This window comes from Mixophyes fleayi, chromosome 3, assembly GCF_038048845.1.
Source record: "Mixophyes fleayi isolate aMixFle1 chromosome 3, aMixFle1.hap1, whole genome shotgun sequence".
Taxonomy (NCBI): domain Eukaryota; kingdom Metazoa; phylum Chordata; class Amphibia; order Anura; family Limnodynastidae; genus Mixophyes; species Mixophyes fleayi.
The window spans coordinates 171,193,634-171,217,098 of NC_134404.1; the positions used below are offsets into that span (position 1 = coordinate 171,193,634).

Consider the following 23,465-nt stretch of genomic DNA (forward strand, 5'->3'; position numbering starts at 1 on the left):
TGTAACAAGTAGGCTTTGCATTCCAGTGTATTTACTGCCACCACCTGCATCTGTAGAAATGTTATTTTATATGCAGCTCCCTTTTCCCAGTGTAGTTGGGACCATCTATTCTCCTGCGCCAGAGGGACTCAAAAGGAAATGAGTCCTTCACAAAAGGACTGTTTATGCAGAACGTTCTCCCAGGCCTGCCCACAAATGTGATATAAAGACATCTGGAATCTCAGCACAGATTATTGCTGCTATCATGCAAGGAACCAGTGTAAGACCAGAGTGCAAGTAAAATAAACATTCCAGTGTAGACTGGGAAATGGATTCATTTTCAGCCTCCATTAGCATGAATATTCCTGCTTTAATGTATAGTAAAGTCCATAATACATTATAAATAATCTAAGTCCATTTTGTCTTCAATGCATCTCTTCCCAGTGAAGACTGGAGAAAGTACTAGATGTCACATTAGCATTATTTTAATTTACATAAAATATAAGATTGTGACTCGTGTTACGAGGTTGAAATGTGAGGGATTGGAGAGGTTTGTTACAAAAATACTTTCTATTTATAGACCAGTGAAAGTTAACTGGTGGATATGACTTGCTACACATTGAGGTATCAAAACAATAATTGGGTCATTTGCTTTGTATGTTTTGTGGTAGACAACACAGTGTCATAACTGCTCTTTGCCCTTGTAACTGCAATCTTATGAGGTCCAGGAATCTTTCTGTTGTCATCAGGGAGATGAACATTTACAGAAAAACATGAAGATTTTACAAAACCAGAGAGAGAGTTACATAGATAATATGACATAGTTGCCAACTCGTTTCCGGGAGAGGGGGCGAGACTGGAGGGCGGGAGGGGGCGAGACTGGAGGGCGGGAGGGGGCGGGGCGAGGCCAATCGCTTCATTTCGGCCCCGCGGGGGGCGGGGCCAAAATGACGCGATTGGCCTCGTCCCGCCCTCCAAAATGGTGTGATTCACCGAGAATCGCGTCAAATGACGCGATTCTCTGTGAAATCCGGGAATGCGGGAGAAATGCCATCTCCCCCGGGAGCCCGGGAGACTGACCCGAATTTCGGGAGTCTCCCGGACATTCCGGGAGAGTTGGCAAGTATGTAATATGGCTGGAAAAAAGGCCATTCCTTACTAAAATTAATTACTTAGATTAGTCATTACAAAGGTATAATTTACTAGTCATAGCTACAAATGTCATTCCTTGTAAGAAAGGTATCCAAGCCTATATCCAATGACTAAAATAAATAAATGCACCCTTTTCATTTTTTAAGGCGAAGATGTCCTCCCTCAAGTTGCAGTAGATGTCTTATTCATGGGCAAACCTGTGCAAATAAGAGATTTTTTTGTTTAAGTGATTAAACCCCCCATTCCAGTTACTAAGGAATAACTACAAGTTTCATATTGAGTGGAATTAATTGGATTCTTAAACCCCGAATTTTACCTTGGTGATAAAATACATTATTCAGAGTTAACTTGACTTTCCAGTGCAGCAATGTTAAAACACAAAGTATGATTTTCCCAGCTGCAACTCCCCCCACATCTTTAGGGCACATCCATATCCTAATGAGATACAGGTCAAAAAGCTGAGTCTGAGTTGTTGTGACATCACTGTCCCTGTCTATGAATCAACCAATCTGAAATGTGCATTTCACTGCAAAGGAAGTATGCCAAAATTGGCAGTCAGTCAGTAAAAAGAGTTCCTTCCGGTCCTGCTGCAGAGGACTGGAAAAGATCATGGTGTACACTTGTTACGTAAGCACACTCCAGTAATATATATTGTTCAGTTCAGTAATACCCAGCCTTTTATATAGATTAATGTCATAGAGTATCTTTACTATTTAAACAATACTGAATATTACTTAACTGGTGTCCCTCTTGATCCAACGTGCTGCTTGTCACCTGGCAACGCACTATTTGCTTGAACAAAGACTTGCCTCAAAAGGAGAGCGGAGGTAGACATCACAGGCTGCAGGAGAGTAATATTTAGTAACTACAATTTCCGTTTTAGTTGGGTTTTTCTTTTTCTTTATTAAACAAGGTAGCCGTCCATCCCTGAACCCAATGAAATTTTTCTATGACTTTCTGTAGACAGGTTTTCAAAACTGCATCCATGTTCACAGCTATATTTCTACCACTGGTGGAAAGATGGAACGGTATACTGTAAAGTAGAAAAAAACTATGCAATGTAATATTTTTTACCTTGATTTAGCTATGAAATGTTGTCGATTTAATGTTGTCATTATGCATAGACCCAAAGCTAAGGTTCTCTAAACTAGCAGAATAAAATAAAAAAAAAAACAAAAAAAAAAAAAAAACTTTTCTCAATTTAAATATCTGTATGTAACTTATCATGAACTGAAGTCACTGCAAGGAAAAACTGGCATGTCAGCAAACTTTAGGTTAAGATAATTTTGGAGTCAGTTTTTTTGGGGGTTGCGGGGGTTTGTTCTAGTTTTGCTCACTTAAAGCTTTGGTGTGTCTTATGCCCTGGAGCATGTAATGGAGCACACTATTCAGAAGATTTCATTATGGCTACAACCTAACACACAGCAGTGCCACCAGGACACAATTTAGTGGCATAATTGGTGCTTTTTATGAATATAAAAATGTGGAGGCACTTTATTGTGACATTTTTACAGCCGTGCTTAGTTTTAGAGTTCTATTTACTTATGATACTTCCGATATCCTGTACACAGCACATTTTGATGGTGTTGCATAATGATTAACATGACAAGCCCTTGTGACGGGTAGATCATCCCCCAGATATGGTAGGTATGTATGTATGTATGTATGTATGTATGTATGTATGTATGTATGTATGAAATGTGAAGCAGGCATGGTTTAAATAAAACAAATGCTAAAATAGAATTTGGTTTTTCAGGAGGTACATTGAATGGGCTACCTTTTACACTATTTATATGCATCTCAGAGTGGGTGGAAATAGCCGTTAAAAGGGAGTCTAAATGTGATATAAGTGGTATTTTAAAGTGTTAGTTTTACTTTTTGCAGGTATGATTAAAGCCAATCCAGTCAATCCATCAACGAACAGGATGGGGTGTTCTTCAATGTATGCCCAATGTGTAAAAATAGGTGCGTTTGTACAAAATGCATTGTTGGTCTACTTTTCTCTGCATTGTAAATTGCCCCATGTATGTGTATTATTGTTGCATCTCAACTAGTTGAATATTTAAAAAATATCAACATTTTAACACATTGCCTATTCATTTTTTTTCGGTAAAGCTTTCCGATCACCAAATACATTTCTCATTCATCCAGTCTGGGAGACACTGCTACCATGGGGTTGTATGAGAGGAGTGTGGAGTTGGCACTTAACTAGTTAACTTTTGTTAAATGTATCAAGCTGACAAACCCCTCCCCTCTGCAACCCCTGTAGCTATTCAGTTTTAGATTAAGTGCCCAAGGAGTTGGCTTTCTTCACCACTAGTCTAGTTTCAATTTATTTTTACTCGTTTATTCCTTTTTACTAATGCTCATTTTTTTTCTCTTACTTTTAAAGAATACAGATAGCAGGTACTATAAAGAGAGAGTACACGCTTCCTGACCATACAGCTGCACTATAGCTGTCTTACAGTGAGAGCTGGACAGTTTTCACTGACAGCACCTATGGCTTCTCCACGCTGACAGGCAGATTAATTAAGCCGCTGTCATGCTGACCCGATATACTGATGCTCCTTGCCTTTATGGCAGCGCCGGTATATAATTGGAGCAGTGGCTATCTTTTTGGAACATACCAAGTTCCTTCCTCAAAAATAGGAGGGAGGAAACTTGAAAATACTTTTTTATCCACCAGAGTATGGAGGCAGACTTGAGCGATTGTTGCAAGCTTGTTAATTGTGGAAGCTGCAGTTTAATATCGCTATACAGGAGCTGGAAAACTCGGGGGAGGAACTAAGAAAAATGGAGTTTCCTGGCACGTTGGGAACAGATTCCAAGGGTGGATACTCCGGTGGAATGCTTAGCCCGCCCACACTACCCTACCAGGGCCGGGAACAGCCGCCCTGCAGGATGCCACCTACTGCAAAGTTGAGGGTTTTTTTTTTAAATCCATCTATGTAGAGGCAGGCACCTCCTTCAGACCATGATTTTATCCACATGGGTCGAAAAGGCCATGAGGCATGGGCTGACCAGTTGGCGGCAAGACTGCAGGACTCAGAATTGCTCCCCCTGGCCCTGAACCTCAAGGAGGCTTCAGAATACTTATATGAGGCAGCCCAAAATGCAGCCTTCATTTCATCTTCTACATTGGCTTCCGCTGTAGTAGCTAGAAGAACACTCTGGTTCATGTCCTGAGATGCATATACCGAGTCAATGAAATGGTTAGAAACTTTGCCTTACTCAGGTACAGTTTTATTTGGTCCTGAACTGGACAACATTATTTGCCAGGTCACTGGTGGCAAGAGTTCCTGTACCTAAATGTACCTAAATATAGAAGTCCAAGATTCGGTGCATTTGGGCAGCCCTTTCAGGGAGGGCCCCTCTGGTAGAGGTCAGGCCTCCAGGGCCAAAGCACTCAGGTCACTCTCATAGAGGTAGGTCTTCCTACTCTTCGAGACGTCCTTCACCCAAGTTTCCTGAGAAGTTGACAGCCTGACTGTCGTCCACCCCTTCTTGCGGCTTCAGGAGTGAAAGGACGTCTGCTTCCAGGGATCAGTGGATGGTGTCCTGCAAAGAGAGCTGGGTTTGCGGAATCATGACAAGGGGCTACATAATAAATCTTGCAGGTCCAGCCCTTTGTCGGTTTTTTCAACAAACCTGCCCTGGGAACCCGAAAGAAGACAGGGCATGCTTCATTGTGTCACACCTTCTTTCAGCCGGGGTCATCGCCCCAGTTCCTGGGAACCAGAGAGGACAGGGGTTTTACTCCAACTTCTTTATGGGTCCCAAGACTGATGGCTCATTCCGACCCATTCTAAATTTAAAGATACTACATCTTCACCTGCAGGTGGACAGGTTTCGCATGGAGTCCCTCTGATCTGCAATAAATGGGTTGGAAGCAGGAGAATAGTTAGTGTTGATAGACATCATATACACCTATCTGCACATCCCCATCTGGGAGGAACACCAGACTCTGCTTCTCTTGATGGTAGGTTCTTTACACTACCAATTCAGGGCACTACCCTTTGGCCTCTCATCTGCGCCAAGGGTGTTTACAAAAATAATGTCGGTTTTGGCGGTCTGTCTTCACTCCATGGGAGTGATAATAGTTCCATACCTAGACGACCTGCTCATCAAGGCTTTCTCAGCCCAGCTGCTACTTCAGCACCTGGCACTTACCATCAACACCCTGGAGTGCAACAGCTGGATAGTCAATAGCCACAAATTCCAGTTGGTTCCCTGCCAGAGGATGACCTTCCTGGGGCTCATTATGGATACCAGTGTACAAAAAGTATTCCTCCCAGAGGACAAGATCAAATCAGTTCAAGACACATCACGAGTTCTGGCCTGCAGCAGACCATCAAGGTGCCTCTGCATGCGCCTACTAGGCAAGATGGTGGCCACCTTCAAGACTCTTCCCTACGGGTGGTTTCATTCCGCTGCTTTCAGTGGGATCTCTTGAGGAAATGGTCAGGATCCAACTTGCTTTTGGACCGCCAATTAATCCAGTTGTCCCCAGCGACGCGGATGACTATTCGGTGGTGGATGGTCCAGGAACACCTGGAGATAGGTAGGTCCTTTGCCCAATGGTCCTGGATCGTAGTGACCACAGATGCCAGCTTGAAGGGGTGGGGATCTGTGATCCTCCATCTCCAGCTTCAGAATCGTTCGTGTCAGGAGTCCTCCATTTTTATTAACATCTTAACTGATGGCCATGCGGATGGTCCTGCAAGGGGCCCAGGCCATCCATCGGGGGTCCCAAGTCCATCTGCAATCCGGACAATGCTACGGCAGTGGCTTATGTCGAGAGACAGGGTGGGATCAGAAGTTCTGCAGCAATGAGGGAGACATCTCGGATCCTAGCATGGGTAGAATGCCAGGTTCCCTCAATCTCTGCAGTATTCATTCCAAGCATCCAGAACTGGGAGGCAGATTATCTAAGTTGTCATGCGATAATGCTGGGGGAATGGGCGCTTCATCCGGAAGTCTTGCAGTCGCTGGTCCTCAGGTGGACCTCATGGCATCAAGGCACATCCAGCGGTTCCCTCAGATTCTGCTCAAGAGCCAGGGACCCGTTGGCGGTGGCTGTCAACGTCATGACCATGTCCTGGAGCTGCAGGTTGAGTACATGTTCCCCCCAATTTCGATGCTTTCCCGTGTTCTCAGGCAGGTCAAGCAGGGAGGTCTTCCAGTAATTCAGATGGCTCCCACTTGGCCACATTGGGTCTGGTAAGCAGACTGTCACACATTGCACCAGCTATCCTCCGTTTTGGTCAATGTTCTTATCTGTTTCCCTTGGTTCTCGCTCCCTGCGTTTACTTGCTGGTCTGAACTGAGCAGGCGCACACCTGGTCTTTTCAAAACTTCCTGCATTCTCTCGATTGTCTAATTGCCAGTCAGCTCTATTTAAAGCACCTGTTTCTCTATCAAGTTCCCAGATCTTCAGGTCTCCTTACCTGTTAGGTCGCTGTTCTCTCCGGCTCCCATCTGCACATCGGTATCCTTGTTACCTGTTCCACGATCAAGACCTGTGGTATTATTGCAAGAACCTTGTGCCTCATCATCGGATCTGTTCTCAGTTATTTGCTTTCTGAAGACCTCAATGCTTCAGTTCACTGCCATTCACCTGAACCTCTACATTTATCATCCAGCAATCCTGCTCCACTCCAAGGTTTCATCTCACCCTGCTCTAATTCCCCTTAGAGGACCGCGACCTGTGGCTAGAGAGCAGCTAAGTCCATATTCCCTTGCAGGATCCCAGGTGCATACCACTCTGTGGGCAAGACTATATAGAGCGGGGCTTCAAGGCCTATGCCAAACTCGGGCTCTGTGACACAGACATTCTGTTAATGGCGGTGGGTCAGGGTCTTTGGCTGCCTCTTTGAGACGACCTGCTTCAAGGACCATTCCGACACCAGGAACTGTCTCGGCTGGCTTTAATGGTGTGGCTGTTGCCAATCTTTGGCAGTCAAGAGGATTTTCTCCGAGGTGGTAGACACTCTGAGGGCTAGAAAACCTGTGTCTGCAAATATATACCACCCTGCCACACTTTTTTGCTTTCTTACAGGATGGTTTGGAGGCAGGACTTCATTTAGCTTCTTTAAAAGTGCAAGTCTCGGCTCTCTCTGTATTTTTCTTTCTGTGACTGGTGGATATGCCAGATATACGGACCTTTTTACAGGGAGTCCTGCATATATAACCACCTTATGTTCCACCCGCTTCAGCTTCGGATCTAAACTTGGTACTCAATATGCTGCAAGTGCCACCCTTTGAACCCTTGCAGTCGGCAGATTTTTGTTTTCTATCATGGAAAGTAGCGTTCCTTTTAGGTATTGCGTCGGTTTGCAGAGTGTCGGAGTTGTGGGCTCTTTCAAGTAGAGAACCTTTTCTTGTATTTCATGATGATCGGGCGGTGCTCTGTACGGTCCCTTCCTTCCTACTAAAGGTGGTTTTCGGGATTTCATATAAACCAGGAAATCATAATTCCAGTGTTCGAAGAGATGGCGTCTTCTGGACCTAACTCTATAGATTTCCTGGATGTGGTCAGGGCCATCCGATTTTATGTCAGGAAGGCAGCCAATATTCGTAGGACCGATTCATTGTTTGTTTTGTTTGATTGCCGTAAAGCAGGATGGCCAGCTTTCAAACACACTATTGCCAGATGGCTTACCTCAACCATTAGGCAGGCGTATGTCAATGCAAATAGACCTGTGCCAGATAGGATTACGGTCCATTCCACCTGTTCGGTGGGAGCTTCTTGGGCGGCGAAGAATGGTGCCTCAGCGGACCAGCTTTGTAGAGCAGCCACCTAGTTCTCGGTCCATACATTTACAAAATTTTATAATTTCTATGTCTTTGCATCTTCGGTAATTTTTCCCGTAGTGCTCTATGGGCAGGGCTGTCAGAGCGGTCCCTCCCTTAGGGGGGCTTCTTTAGAATGTGAACGAATGAGAAAAGAGAATTTTTATACTTACGGTAAATCCGTTTCTCTAATTCCATCTGGGGGACACTGTTTCCTCCCTTCCGCTCTTCTGTTGTGTGTTCTTGGATTGTTATAAAGCCCCAAGGAAGGGGGGTCAAATTAAACTGAGAAGCTACAGGTGTTGGGGAGGGGTCTTGTCACGGGCACTAGGAGTCTTTACCCAGGGATCACCAGGTGATAGGCTTACCAGAGCAGTATAGGTGGTAATATGGTACTCTGGTAGCAGGGTGATCACGGAACAGGAAATAGCAGATGATGAGATGCTCAGGAAAGTCTATGACTAGCAGCACTGGCAATATGGAGGTAGTAATACACGAGGAACTGTATGGACAAAGGGCACGTGAAGGTAGTCAGTGGTCTGCGGTAGCAAGTTGTACCACTGCTATAGTGAGGAGGAATGTCCAACAGAAACGAGGAGGTGATGAGAGTCAGCGGTCTGCGGATAGCAAGTTGTACCGCTGTCTGAGTGAAGGAATGGAATCCAAGTGGAGGTATCCGGGGAGTCAGTGGTCTGCGTTAGCAAGTTGTACCACTGCTATGTGAGAGGATACTGGAACAGGTGAAACTGGAAACAGGGATCAGTGGTCTGCCACTAGCAAGTTGTACCACTGAATATATATGTGAGGAGGTGCACGGGAGAGACTGCAACACAAGATATACACGGGCACCTTAACTTTGATCCACAGTAATATGCACAATATAAATGACTGAACAACACTGTCAATATAGAAAGTCTCTTGAAGTAATCCAGCACGAGATAACACAGTCAATGATGGCAATAGACTCAGCGGATAGCAAACTCCAGAGGAGAACCAACACAGTCCAGCAAGGTATGCAATACACAGCACAGTCAATGAGAAGTATGCATACCGTGGTTCAGGAGAAGGCAGTCAGACAGGAGTGCAGAGATACCTGAACGGCAGGAGGCCGGCAGGATGCAAAGTCCCTGGATGGGTGAAGCGGTGGTCTAGCAGGTGCAGCGCACAGGTAGGTAGACCAGCAGGGAACACAGGAAAGCGTGGAGAGCGGATCAGCAGTAGATGGATGAGTAGCGCTGAGGAGTAGCAACAGCGGGTCTCTGCGGGAACACGGAGGTAGCCAATAGCAACCAGCAGGTGCAGTAACGATGGGACACGGGAGAGCAGAGTTGAACTGGAACTGTTGATCACGGAGAGTAGCGGGTAGCAATAGTGGCAGAGACTCAAGGAAACACGGGAGAGTTGACAAGGACTGAAGACTGAAGCGCACAGAGGCAGCGGATAGGAATCAGCCAAACAGTCACGATGAAACACAGACGGGTTGCAGGTTGAAGACTGTAGTGCACGGAGGCAGCGGATAGGAATCAGCTAGCAGTCACGATGATGAAACACAGACGAGTTGCAGGTTGAAGCCTGTAGTGCACGGAGGCAGCGGATAGGAATCAGCTAGCAGTCACGATGATGAAACACAGACGAGTTGCAGGTTGAAGACTGTAGTGCACGGAGGCAGCGGATAGGAATCAGCTAGCAGTCACGATGATGAAACACAGACGAGTTGCAGGTTGAAGCCTGTAGTGCACGGAGGCAGCGGATAGGACTCAGCTGGCAGTCACAATCATGAACAGGTGAGTGGATGTGAATGAAAGACTGTAGTGCACGGAGGCAGCGGATAGGCATCAGCTAACAGTCCCAATGATACATGGTAGAGTTGAAGTGGTTAGAAGACTGTAGTGCACGGAGGCAGCGGATAGGAATCAGCTCACAGTCACGATGATACAGTAGATGGTAGAAGTGGTATGGGAACCACAGTAGTAGAAGTGGTTTGGAAACCACAGAGGTAGAAGTGGTTTGGAAACCACAGGAATCAGCTGGGCTGAATAAACGAGGAAACACAGGAACACCTTCAGAGACTCATGGGGAATGAGACTCCAAGATCAGGCAACGTGGTGTTGACCACAGGTGCTTAATATAGGGAGGTTGCCTGATCTGCCAATTAAGTTAAAGGAACATACACTGAAGGTTTAGAAAGGGCTGCGCATGCGCAGTCCCTCAGGATGGAGGACGGCCACGGTTCCTAAATGTCCGGGAAGAAGCACTCACAGTCCGGTGAGTGACAGGTCTGTCATCTTGATAATTAGTTAACTTTTGTTAAATGTAAATGCCTATTTCACGCTCCCCTCATACATGCGGTCTTGAACAATTGCCATGCTCACCTCTGCTGGTTCAACGCCATGAGTGCAACATTATTAATGCTTTCTCGTTCAACGTCTTAAAACAAATTGATTAAATTGAGACATGAAACTACTTAAATCTTACATCAGATCAGGATTGCACTCTTCATTTGATGTAATCTGGGTCTAATATATACAGATGCGCAAACTTTCGTTGGTACTTATTTGCTGCAAAGTTCCTGCTTGATGATAAATTTGACCATTAATTCGGAAACAATAGGGACCGTAGCCAGGTAGTGGGGCAAAATTTGCACCATAGATGCAAATCCCAAAGCACTATTAATCGATCTTATGTTGTCAAAGAAATTTTTGTAATATTCATCCTGTCCTTTCATTAAGTTCTCAATAACGGGCAGACCTTATTGCATCCAATATGACTTTACCCTTGTGGCAGCACTGATTGAATAGTTTGTCAGATGACTGCTCAGCCGCAAAATGCTAAGCATGGCGAAATTCACAAATACTGTTCGTGGGACCACAGTTATGAGCATTAATATTTGTTTCATCAAAGCTACCAACATCAAGAATGGTGTGGCATCTTGTTCGCTGACTTTGTAGGCATTGACGTGATATTACCTCTTCCTGTTAGCTCTTCAATTGTTTTCTCTGTGATGGGCAATTTGCTGAGGAGTCATATTTGCATGGCAATGACTATCATGTTCGCTATCTTTGGTCTCATTCATAGTTTGTCGGTGGGCTTTATCCCGCTCTGCCCTTCGTCTTCTGATGCTTTTTTTTTTTTATATGGGCACATACCTTTTAGATCTACTGACATTAATTACTGCCCTATCTATATCCCACCCTCCACCACACCACAAAATTTAACAATTTTATTCAATCTTGAACTTTCTTGCGCCTACAAAGCGAGTTCGACCCTTAAATCTACACCAGCTGTTGAAGCCTTTGCTGTACTTTTCTATTATTATTAGTCTGGAGTAAAAGCATATAACTTTCTGCTCCTTTGACACCTCACAAATTACCCTTTGCTCCAATTCCACCCGGTAAGTGGAAGCTTCTGGGGCCGTGCGGAATGGGCGTCCAGACTTTCCTGCAGGGTAATCCATAACTTCCTCTGCCTCCCACAAGGAGATTTAAAAACACCCCCAGAAAAACTGTCCCTTACCATGATATCTTCTTGGTGGCAGACCATTCTGAGCAGCCTCATACAAATAGCCCAACGCCTCTTTGAGGTGCAGAGCAAGGGGAAGTAGGTCCGAATCCTGTAGTCCTGCAGCAAGTTGGTCAGCCCTTGTTTCCATGGCCCTGGCAACACATGCTGAAGACAACATGGGTCTAAATGAGGCTCCTGTGTCACGTAGATGGATTTTAGAAATTCTTCCACTTTCCGTTCAGTAGCATCCTGAAGGAAAGCTGTGACTGGATCTGGCATAGTGGTGTGGCGCGCAAGCCATTGGTATCTGCTCCCAACAGACGTTATTGAACTGTAATGGGTACAGGGCCACAAATCTCCTAGAAACTACTACTTTGCGGTCCGGCTGTGACCGACCTGCTTCCGCAATTTCCATCAACTCTGTAAAAGGAGGAAGGCAGGTCGTGTGTCTCTTGATTTATTTTTTTAAAAGACCCTGATCCGCTGCTATGGGCACAGCGTGCTGTTTCTAATTGCACACTGCAGCTGGTTGTGATACCATTCTAAATAAATACAAGTAAAATATTACATAAAACCTTACTAATTATCACTAGTCAGGAGAAAGTACGCCCAACTCCTTGGGCAATTAATCTAAACAGAGGAGCTACAGGGGGGTTGCTGTCAGCATGTTTAAATTTAACTAGATAAGTGATAACTCCCACACTCGCCACCTACAACCCGTGCTAGCAGTGTCTCCCAGACTGGTTGAAAAAGAAAACATAACATTCTAAATGCATGGGTTTTTTTTTAATTCAGTCAGTATTATGAAAAGCAAATAAATTCTTTGGTTAAGTTTTTACTTTTTACAGTACTCCAACCACAAACATATGTATTTTTCTAATTGTTTTTTACTTTATCTAGTAATACTTTATTTGTGGTTCAATAAATATGACTAACCTTGACTAACATGCAGATGGTAGAAATAACAAGGATCCCATCCTGTCTTGTGTCCACAGCAGGGCCGGACTGGGAATAAAAATCAGCCCTGGCATTTAAAGCACACAGGCCCACCTGCTGTGGGCTCCATCCACTATATTGTTGCACGCTGATGCTGGCTCAGTGTGCGTTGCTGGTGCAGAACAACATGATGTAGTATGAGTGTGGGTGTGGAGGGGATATTTATTTCTCCTAATGACCCTCAACATTACATTGTTAGCACTCCAATTAAATCAATAAATACCATGGCAATACATTTTTAATACCCAAATTACAGCAATAAATAACCTCCCACACACACTCATACTACATCAATACCCACCCACATTACAGCAACCAGCATCACCCCCACATTACAGCAATACCCTCTCCTACTTAGTAGCAATACTAAGCCCCAAACACACTACAACAATGCCGCCACCACGCCACCCTATACTAGAGCAATACCACCAATTATAAAGGCGCCATTGTCGGAAACCAATGTTTTGCTTTTTTCAAATCTCCCACAAAATAGCAACAACAAAGTACTTACACAGATATAGGTAACAGGTAAGCTTTTCTCTCAATTAAATAGTAATGGCAGAATTTTCATGAATCATTTCACATGAATGGAATGGCTCTCATAAATATATCAGAAAAAACATAACTATTGAATGATCATTTGAACCCACGCGGCCGCATTAAAAGAATTTCCATCTACAGCAAAATATCGGAGAAAAATATTTTTTTTACCACAGTAACTGGATATGCGTCTTTTCTGTTCATTTTAAATAACACAGTATATAAATTAAGGGGGATAGAGGAGGTGGGTGAGAGATAATTGGATGTGATCCATCAGTTTGATTAGATAGGAAACATTTAGATTATTTACCTGGAGACGTCTACCCCCATGACTCACAGGCAGGGCCGACAAGACGAATTTTGGGCCCCGGTACAGTAACTTATTTGGGTCCCCGTCATATTTAACAATGAGAGACTTGCTTTTGGCAGAAGTTCATATTATGCTACACCGTAGTGCCCCCAGTTCATATCATGCCACATAGCATTACCTTAAATTCATATTTGGCCACAATAGTGCCCCCAAATCATATTATGCCATACAGTAGTGCCCCCAAATAACATTAGTGCCAAGACAAAAATTCATTCACAAATAAAAATTGGTACAGCATATCAGATACTGAGAGTGTGAGTCCCAGGAGCAGCTTAATACACCATTTACAATGCAAACAAAAATAGATATATTGACACAATCGCAGATAAAATTTATGACAAGCAGTGTTTTTCTCCTCTTAATTAAAAATCTCTGTACAGATAAATATGCAAGAAACATTACAGCGCAATAATGAGCAATATAGTGTTTTAAATGTCATTGGATACACAATAGTGACCCCAGTTCAAGAAAGGATGGTTAAAAACACATTGCACACGAGAAAATATATGAACTTACTTGATTAGTGCATCCTGTGTTCTGTTCTCCTACTGGGCGCGCTAGGCGAGGAGAGATCAGCAGCAGTCAGCTCACACAGGCAGTCGGGAGCAGAGACAGAGGGCAGTGGTCAAAGTGGAAATTTAGAAGTGGGGGTATGGAAAATATAAGTGAATGGAGTATGAAGGCTTGATTTTTTTTTTTTAACACTTGTCCCCTCTGTGCATTCTCATTCTTCATTACTAATTGTGTTTTATGATGGCTGCATCCCTGACATTCCCATTCTTAAGATGTCTCTCCCTTTACACTTTCTTTTACCTATGCCCCTGCACCATCTTCTCCTTTGTTCCTCTCACCTGCACCCTCTACCCCCTCCCCCCGGCTCTCTCACCCCTCTTCCTGCACTTTCTCCCCCCCCCCCCCCCCCCGGCTCTCTCACCCCTTTTCCTGCAACCTCTACCCCCCCCCCCCATCCCCGGCTTTTTCCCTGGCTCTCACCCATCTGCACTCCCTCTTTCCCTGGCCCTCACCCCTCTATATGCACCCCCCCCCTTTCCCTGGCTCTCACCCCTCTTCCTGCACCCCCCTTCCCCCCTGGCTCTCAGCCCTCTTCCTGCACCCCCTTTTTCCCAGGCTCTAACCCCTCTCCCTGCACCCCGTTTTTCCCAGGCTCTCACCCCTCTCCCTGCACCTCTTCCCCTCTGGCTCTTAACTCACGGCACCGCCCCCCTCCCCCCCGCACGAAAATCGCGGAAATATAGCACTAGTCTAAACTGTGGTTGCCAGCACTCCCCCCGACTACCTGCAGCTCAGGCTTACTATATACTATCCAAACCCTGCAGGAAAGCAGGAAAGTTTGATTATTGTCCCCTGGGCATCTTAAACCTACATTTTTGAGACACCAGAATCTATATCTAACGGGAAGCGTGCTAAAACAGACACCTTATTAATACATATGTCAAGTGTCAGACTAAACTTACCTTAGGACAACCAGGGAAAGGCTGCCCGGTCCATACTGTCTTATGCAGCCTATTGCTTGCCTTTCTCAGCCCCAGGCTAACACAGGAAGCACAGTGATGTGGACCAGGATGGTGGAAAGCTTTGCATCCCAAGTCAGCCTGGATCAAGCTCTTAAGCTGTCTTGTCAAGGGTAGTAGGAGCTCAACAAGCTTTGTTGTGTTGGAAACCCCTTGACCAACTTCCTTAGACAAGCTGGAGGGAGACTATAAACAGAAAAATTTCTCTAGATTCATCTGTGCTACCTTCACATGTAGCAATATATGCCTTAGATTTACATCCCCAAAAAAAAATATATAATTGAACCACATCTGTGAATAAGTTTAAATTGAAAGTATTGGAATTTTAGAGATTGAAGAGTCTGTGCTGATAATTATTCAATCTACTGTTTGCACTATGATTTTTTTCTGTTTGTCTTTTATATGTGACACTGGAAAAAAAGGAACTCCTACGCCTATTACAGGAAGAAAGTACACAGCTTCTGAATTAAAAAAATATTTTTGAATGTATTTAACACATTTACATTTAGTATTGTAGTTTACCACAAGCGCAATGTACACTTTATTTGTTGACACAAGTTGGAGGGAGAAGTCGGAGATGAATAATATGTAGCCACCAAAGTTTTGGCCACACAGCAGATTCCTTTTCTGCATCAGAATATGTAGAAATCCCTTATACAAATGATACTTAGAGAGCAGAACATTTAGATATTCATCCCAATCCTCCCATTTTAGGGAAAAGTTTGCTAGATCTGTCATTTTTCCTCACTTTCTCTTCATAAGTCTCTCTTCCTGAACCACTTTCTCAGGGAGAGCTTTGTGGGAAATCTCTGGAAGTATACACACATTACTGACTTTTTAAGGAGAACATTAAGAGCTTTTTCACTACCACTGATTCAGCCCTTAAGCCTGCCTGTAACCCTGGTTCTAAAGAGTGACATTTTAGTGGGACAATGATGCAGGATTATATGCCCATAATGGAAAATGTTGAATCAGCTATCTACATGCCTTGGACTCAAGGCTTTGTTGGTAGATGTGTTCAAAATCCTTTGGCCACATTGCCTTTTTCAGACCAGAACATAAAAGACCCATAAAATAATGCAACAATGGAAAGGGCAACTGAGTCCCACAACATCCTCTCAAATTCACATTTCCCTGTAGCAAAATGTCAGTTTTTTTTCAGGTTTAGTACAGTACAAGAAAAGGTCCTCCTAGACATTGTGCGCTGGTTCTAAACACTTCAAGCCTCCCTAAATATCAACTGAGGCACAGTAGGTAGAGGAAGTGCATCTTTTGTAATACGTGGTCACTTGCCGTGTTTGTTTCTATTGAGAATCCAGGAATCAATCCGATACACTAGATATATCCTTCTCAGGTGCCTCTTTCTTTTGCCCAGGGTTCCCACAAGCCCCAGGCATCCTGAGCACCAGAGTTCAGGGGTTCTACTATTACTCAAAGGACATGCAACTGAGTACTAACACACTGTACATCAAAATGTCTGTTTAGAGATAGATAAACACATACATGTATACACACACACACATATACTTATACATATATATATACATATATATATATATATATATATATATATATGCATATATATATATGCATACATATATCTCTATTAGCAAGTTTAAGGGATTGCTCATTCCTGGGAGAAAACTTCAATAAATAATTAAGTATTATATGCTGTGCTTATGACAAAATGGGGAATGCTCCAGTATACTGCATTACAGTATATCTCTGTACAGCGCTACAGAATTAGTGGTGCTATATGAATAAGTTGTGAAAGTCATAATCACAGGTTTCCAGATTGAAAAAAAATCAGAAATGTAAAGTTATGAACAATTTTTATTAGGCTGCATAGCTATTAAGATTAAAAAAAAATGGTTTTGTAGACATATGTCAAACAAAGAACCTGTATGTCCTAATAATATTGTACAAAATGTGCAGACTTCACAGTATAATGTTGCAATTTACAACAATACATTTCACAAAGCATGGAAAAACAATTTAGGTCACAACAAAACTAGAAACATTTGTGTTCTCTGATCAAACCTTTTCTATTGAACTTTGGTTTAATAAAAAAGTAATACCTAAGCTTTAATTTCTCTAACTTGGGAAAAATATGAACATAACCAACCACCGTCCCTACACATTATATAACATTACAGTCTTTTTGCTTCATTAATCCACAACTTATTAGTTATGCACTGCCGTACGCAGTGGGTCGTTATTATAATAAATGTTTTATTAAGTTACATACAAGAAAAGCCAACAAGTTCTGTTACATTGCTGGAGGTATGCCAATTTCTACATAAGAGGTAAACTGTGTCATTGATCAATGCATAGCTTCCTGCATCACTGAAATGACTTGACCTGAGCTGCAGGACATGCTGTAATATCACATTGAACAGAGGTCCATGGTCCTCCCCTGATCTCTTTTCAACACTGCTGATGTAAAAGTGCAGAGGCTTCTGTGTATTTATCAAAACATGTTTTACATGTGCTCTGAGGTAGTCACCAATTCAAACCACTGCCTGAGGGCATCACTAAGGGTTTCTGGAAGTGCATTCACATCTCGCAGAATGATGTAGAATGGAAACGGAAATTGTTCCATGTAAGATATCATTTTGGGCATTTCTTTGGGGTCAGTAAAAATCGGCACTTTAATATCCAAGATGGAATCCTTGAAATAAGAATAAAAAAAAAAAGCGTTAAGAGTTACACTAACAAGGTAGAAAGTATATGCAGTAAAACTCAACAATGTAATACAGCTTTCAAGAGTATTTTGATAATGGTATGTGTCTTCGTGGCTCTTATTGACTAGAACATGGGTATGCCTTACTCGCAGATTTCCTCAGTCCTGCTAAGCAACCCAAACCTGGCCACTGGCGGTACTATGAAGTATACAGATTTCATGTTCTTCATCATGAGATCAAGCAATATCAAAGTTATTAAAGGATGTAATTCCCAAAAAATAAAGGAAATTCGGAAAGCATCTGTCTATGCTCTTTGGAAAACAAAAACAAAGAACCCAATAAAATATAGGAACATTTCACATACCAATCAATTGAATTTTTAAAATGAGAAAATCATGTGAAACAAGCATTCATTTCCACTGTAATGCAGATGAACACTTAGAAAAGTGAAAATATATTATGTAGACCACCGACCGGTGAGGAGGATATAATTTCATGTTAAACATCACAAATACAATTGAAGTCTTAAGAAACTGAGAGCTGCATGCCAGAATGATGCACAACAGCGGTTGTCATTCAGGAGAGAAACAGCTAAGAAAAAAAGCTTTCAGCGCTCCATCTAGGTGTTCCCTGTTTGCAAGAAAAATGGTTAAAAAGTTCTTAATTATTAAGAGCTTATTGTTAATGCAGCTATTCAATCTCTTGTGTAATATTTTCAGAAGAATGAGGACTCTCATGAACTGCTTGCAGGTTTCTAACCCCTGGCAAACCCATTCACGTTAAAAGGATGGCATTTTTATACAAAAAAATGAAGTTTTTACCTGGAGTAGAACCTTAAAATAAGCACTACTGTGCTGAAGAGCAAAGACAATTCTATAATAAAAATGTTTTGTGGTGCTGCAAATGGGAGTCAGATTACCAACATTTGTACAAAACCTTTAAGAATGCCAATCAAGGATTGCGATCTCTTGCACCATTTTCATATTGGGAATTATGTAAGTTGTGGTGCTGTGCTTTGATGATGTGCCACATTCAGAAAAGCACTACAAGAAACAGAAGTGAGCATCATATCCTACGATAATGTGGAGCCTGGGACTATATCCTATCAACATCAGTAAATATCATTAATTTTAAAATGAGTTTCATTCACAAAAATCATTATATATATATGAACCCATAACCAAATGATTATGTTTTTTTAAGTAACATTTTGGTTATTTAATCCAAACAGAAGCATTGAAATATAGATGTACAAGTGAAATAAATAGTGAAATAAATATTCTGGTGTGTTCAGACTGTGTGAACGGCACATGAAAACACAAGGTTTACCTTGGAAGTAGGGTTGTCCAAGATGATAAAAATAATAAAGATGTTTGCATTGCGGGCTGCCTGTACAGCTCGTGTTACACGATCCTTCCCTTCTACAAACAATCCTCTTCCATCAGACACAATTATAAGCAATTGGGCAGTTTCTATGAAAAAAATAATGTGTTACTTATGATACATGTCAGAAAATATTAGATCTACACATTTCTGTGTAAAATAACTTTATGGTCAATTTGTCATATCACAATAATATTTTTTATCCTACACATGAACTTTTTACTACACAGCTTCTCATGCCTCTGATAGGATATTGAACAGAAAAACAGCAGCAGACACCTTATTCCATGCTGCTGGTGTTCTTCCCTTTCCCACAGTGCACTCTGTTCTTAAAGTTGCAGCTACCACCAATATAGTAGCAGAGCTACAGCCATAATCAGAAAAATGCAGCTTTTTTTAGTCTTCGGTAACATTAAGCACCACAGTGCTCCTCCTTTACCACATTTTTTTCTTTCTTTATTTCAGTCACATTTTAATTTAGAATATTTCATGTATAAACAACACATCTCCCAGCATTCCATGTTTGGGAATGGGAAATTATTTTTCCAAAAGGGGAGTGGTTGTAGAAGACTGGTGGAGTGTCATGTCTAGCATTTACGATTTCCATCTAAGGCTTGTTCACATGGGTTTTATTTGTTGTGCTCTGGTATACTCACAATCAGCAAAACATACAAAAATCATGCATGGAACATTTTGGTGTTTTTTTTTCTTTGCCAGATTATGATGTTTATAATGCTTTCAAAAGAATCATCCATGTTTGTTACTTTGGATATTAACCTAGTTGTCAATGTAAGGTATGTTACAAATATCTGCCATTTGAATGGGGCCTTAATCTTAATATCTAGATTTACTAGTCACATTAAGGAATTTCATCCTTAAGTAGACATCAAGGTGGCATTCAATAATGTGCAATAAGAATCATATGATCTAGCAGTTTCCCACAGGTAGGCCTTGTAGGAGTAAGGAGTGCATCACTGAACTATTGCAGCTCTCGGGGGACTGAACAGATTAGGTTTTTGCCTTGGACCACGCACAAAAATTTCTCTATTTTGAAAGCATAACTTACTAAACTCAAACCAGAACGGAGAGCTTCAGTAGCGGCGGCAGAGGGACAGTACTACCAGAGTCTCTCTATCATCTCAATGGTGCCAGTTACAGCCATAAGGAAGTGCTACACTTTGGAGCAGAGACCAAATTCCCGGCCGTTTACTATCAAAAGTTTCTCCTTTCATTTCCCTCCTCCTAGACCTCTTCAACTCCAGCCTTCGAGGCAAGAAGTTCGACCGGGTCACCACCAGAGCGGACATGGAGGTCACAAGGATGGACGTGACCCACTCCTATGCTCCAGCTACCAACCCATCTTGCTCCTTAATGTCCACCTCAAACTCTTTGAAAAACTACTAGCGAATAGACTGGCGTTGGTCATACCGACCTTGGTACACCCAGACCAAGTCGGGATCATACCTGGCTGCCAAGCAGGAGACCACACCTGCAAGGTCATAGACCTAATCCATGCCATCAACAAAACCTTGACCTCCGCTCTGGTGCTGGCCCAAGATGCAGAGAAGGCATTTGATCGAGTAGCCTGGCCCTTCATACACTTTTGGAAATGGGCTTCACCTGCCCCTTCTTTAGAGGCATCGCAGCACTTCACTCTAAACCCAAGGCTTCTATCCTCGCTAACCAGTGCGTGTCACCCCCCCTTCAGATGAAGAATGGCACTAGACAGGGGTGCCCCTTGTCCCCTCTCCTTTTTGCACTTACAATGGAACCACTGTCAGCCACCCTTCAGCTGGGTATCAAGGTATGGCCCTACGACAATAAATTGGCCCTCTATGCTGATGTAACCCTACTTACACTGACCAATTCACACAGCTCGGTTCCACTAGCATTAGAAGCGATTGCCGAATATGATAGATTTTAAAATTAACGCTAAAAAATCCCAGAGGCTCTCCCACTCAACATTCCCCCGCCCCTTCTACAAACCCTAAAAGTCAACCACCAATTCTGATGGCAGCCCCACAGATTAAAATACCTCAGGGTTTGCCTCACCAAACACTATGACAGCCTATACCAAGCAAATTTTTCCCCTTTGATTGATGCCCTCAAATAGAATTTACACTCTTGGGCTCCCCAACATATTTTCTGGACTGGTAGAATAACAGCGGTAAAGATGGACCTGCTGCGCAGACTCTTAACTTTTCCAAACCCTCCCTATCAGTCCGCAAAGATCTCCATAGCAGCATCAGCCGGTTCATCTGGCCTCCAGAAGACCAAGATTCCACCTTAAAGTTCTCTACAGACACTCAAAAGGTCTAGGCCTTCCCTGGCTCCATAAGTATTACCTGGCCACTCACCTCACGCAGGCGGTGCTGACTCACTCACTCACTCACATACCAGTTTGCGGGTGGACATAGGTCACCTACTCCACATGCACTTCCCCCTACTCCTTGTTTTGGATTGACCCTAAATGCCTGACCCTGTCTTCTCTACTCCCTCCAATACTACAATTCACGCTGTCAATCTGGAACTTTTGCACTCAAGCTTTTGACCTGATAACGGACCCTCTGGAACAACCCAGAGTTTGCTCCAGGACTGGTCCCCACCACATTTACATTACAACATAGTCCTTTCTTTCCACCTTCTTCCCAGAATTCACTGCTCTCTGGGATGACTTTGGGCTACCATCATCAACTTCATATCAGCATCTTCAGATTCAACACTTCAAATCACAAACAACTCACAACAAAATAAAAATCACAAAACCACATCGCCCGTCTGTGCTGTAATCCCTTTGTCTAGGCAGGCTCCCCTTCAGTGGCTTGATCTCAACATTTTATTCACTCTTTATTAAACACAACCAACCCATCAAGGAGAGACCTTAGATGGGAGGAGGACATGGGGAGATCTTTAACTCAGATGATTGGACATGAATCCATGAAGCTGTTGCTAAAAGCTCCATTTGTAACTAAAGGAAAACTCGCACAAAATTCTATTTAGGCAGTATCTGGTACCCACGAGACTCGGGACCATCTACCCCAATGCTTATTCCTCATGCTGGAGAGGATGTGGGATGGGGGGGGGGGAGGCTCCCTGGCCCAATTATGGCAAACTTGCCCCAAAATAACAAATTTTGGAACGAGGTGCATCACCCAATTGAACGCGTCACTCACCTCCGACTCCCAGACAACATTTCCTATTACCTACTCCAACACAGACCCTGATGCTCCCGAAACACACACAAAACCGGGTTGGTCACATTCTTGTGGCAGTGAGGTGCCTTATCGCCCTCAATTGGAAGAAAACTGATCCATCCGATATCCAAACACTCATTCCGAAAGTATGCAAACACATAAAATGGAACATTACCAGTATTATCCATAACCTCCCCCTCCAAATCTCCTCTACCCGGATCCCCAAATTACGCTACAGACCCATAGAATGAGCCACACTTCTAATCGCCACACTTCTAATCACCACACACATTCCTGCTCCCATTCCCCTACTACCCTCTACTAAAAGCCCATTTCCCTCCTCCCCTCCTCTCTTTGAATAGCCCACCTCATCTCCTCTCAGGAACCTCCCCCAGGTGACTGTGTAGCCTCTTTGCTTGCATGGTTTGTGATGTACAAGTTTGTGTTTTGTCAGATTGCCATTGGTCCCGATTGGATTCTGTACACCCCTTCCAACCTTCCGTTCTATTTCTTTATCCCTTCCCCCATCTCCCCTTTTATTTTTGACATGCAAAAAACTCCTACCACATCTGTAAAACCAACTCCGAGACAGTGTGGCAAAGTAAGTCTATCCTGCCACAATTACCTACTGAGAAAAGATACTTAAAACTTAAAATTATTGGAGTAATGGATTTAAAATTGCTATTAAACATTCAGTAAGCCTCAATACTGCCAAATATTCACTGGACTCAAGGAACCATTTTGGATGTGCAATTGAAAATATAATCTACATTATAAGTGTAACACAATAGAGAGACAACTGTACAGAATATATGTCTTCATCTAATCTGCATTTGATAGAATGGAGCGAAATCAGGGATCATATCTTCGCTCTATGGTACTCGCATCTCTCTCACACATGGTACCCACCTGGATTATTGCTCTGAGAGAAATGTTGCGCAGCAGCAAACATAGGGACAGAGGATTCCAAAAACTGCACAGAAACAAAAAAACACATTAAACATAATTTTAACAAGAATAAACTTCATCAGTAACTACTCATACTGACTGGCCACATTTAAATTTTACACAAATTAACATTACTGATATTGCATATGACAATGTATCTTCCAAAATATCTGGCTAAACCTCAAATTGGAGAAGGAAGGAAGCTTGACCCTAATACTGCATTTCTACATCACATCCCCATCATCCGAGAAACACCTATTACCTGGGCGAGTAACGTTTTCTTCTGTTGAAACTTGCACAAACTGAGTATCCTGGATCCAGACTGCTCACTAAATTGCTCATGGAACGGGTGTAAGAGCCTGACATTTTCTCCAAAACTAAGGTAGAAAATAAA

At 42.9% G+C, this 23,465-nt stretch overlaps 2 protein-coding genes across 6 annotated transcripts in view; one reads left to right on the plus strand and one right to left on the minus strand.

The window, feature by feature from the left end:
• ANKRD6 (ankyrin repeat domain 6) overlaps window positions 1–386 on the plus strand; it is a 176,123-nt gene extending 175,737 nt beyond the window's left edge. For all 5 annotated transcript variants that reach the window (XM_075202779.1, XM_075202775.1, XM_075202778.1 and 2 more), the window contains one exon: window positions 1–386. This exon is cut by the window's left edge and continues 899 nt beyond it. The gene's annotated coding sequence lies outside the window, so the exon portion shown is untranslated.
• Window positions 387–16,677: 16,291 nt separating this feature from the next.
• Window positions 16,678–23,465, minus strand: part of MDN1 (midasin AAA ATPase 1) — a 258,414-nt gene continuing 251,626 nt past the window's right edge. Inside the window, exons 99-102 of the mRNA XM_075202780.1 lie at window positions 23,334–23,448; window positions 23,033–23,096; window positions 18,876–19,018; window positions 16,678–17,533 (exon numbers count right to left, since the gene is read on the minus strand). Coding sequence (XP_075058881.1) covers window positions 17,345–17,533; window positions 18,876–19,018; window positions 23,033–23,096; window positions 23,334–23,448 — 511 coding nt within the window. The 3' untranslated portion in view covers window positions 16,678–17,344. The remainder of the gene's footprint in view (window positions 17,534–18,875; window positions 19,019–23,032; window positions 23,097–23,333; window positions 23,449–23,465) is intronic.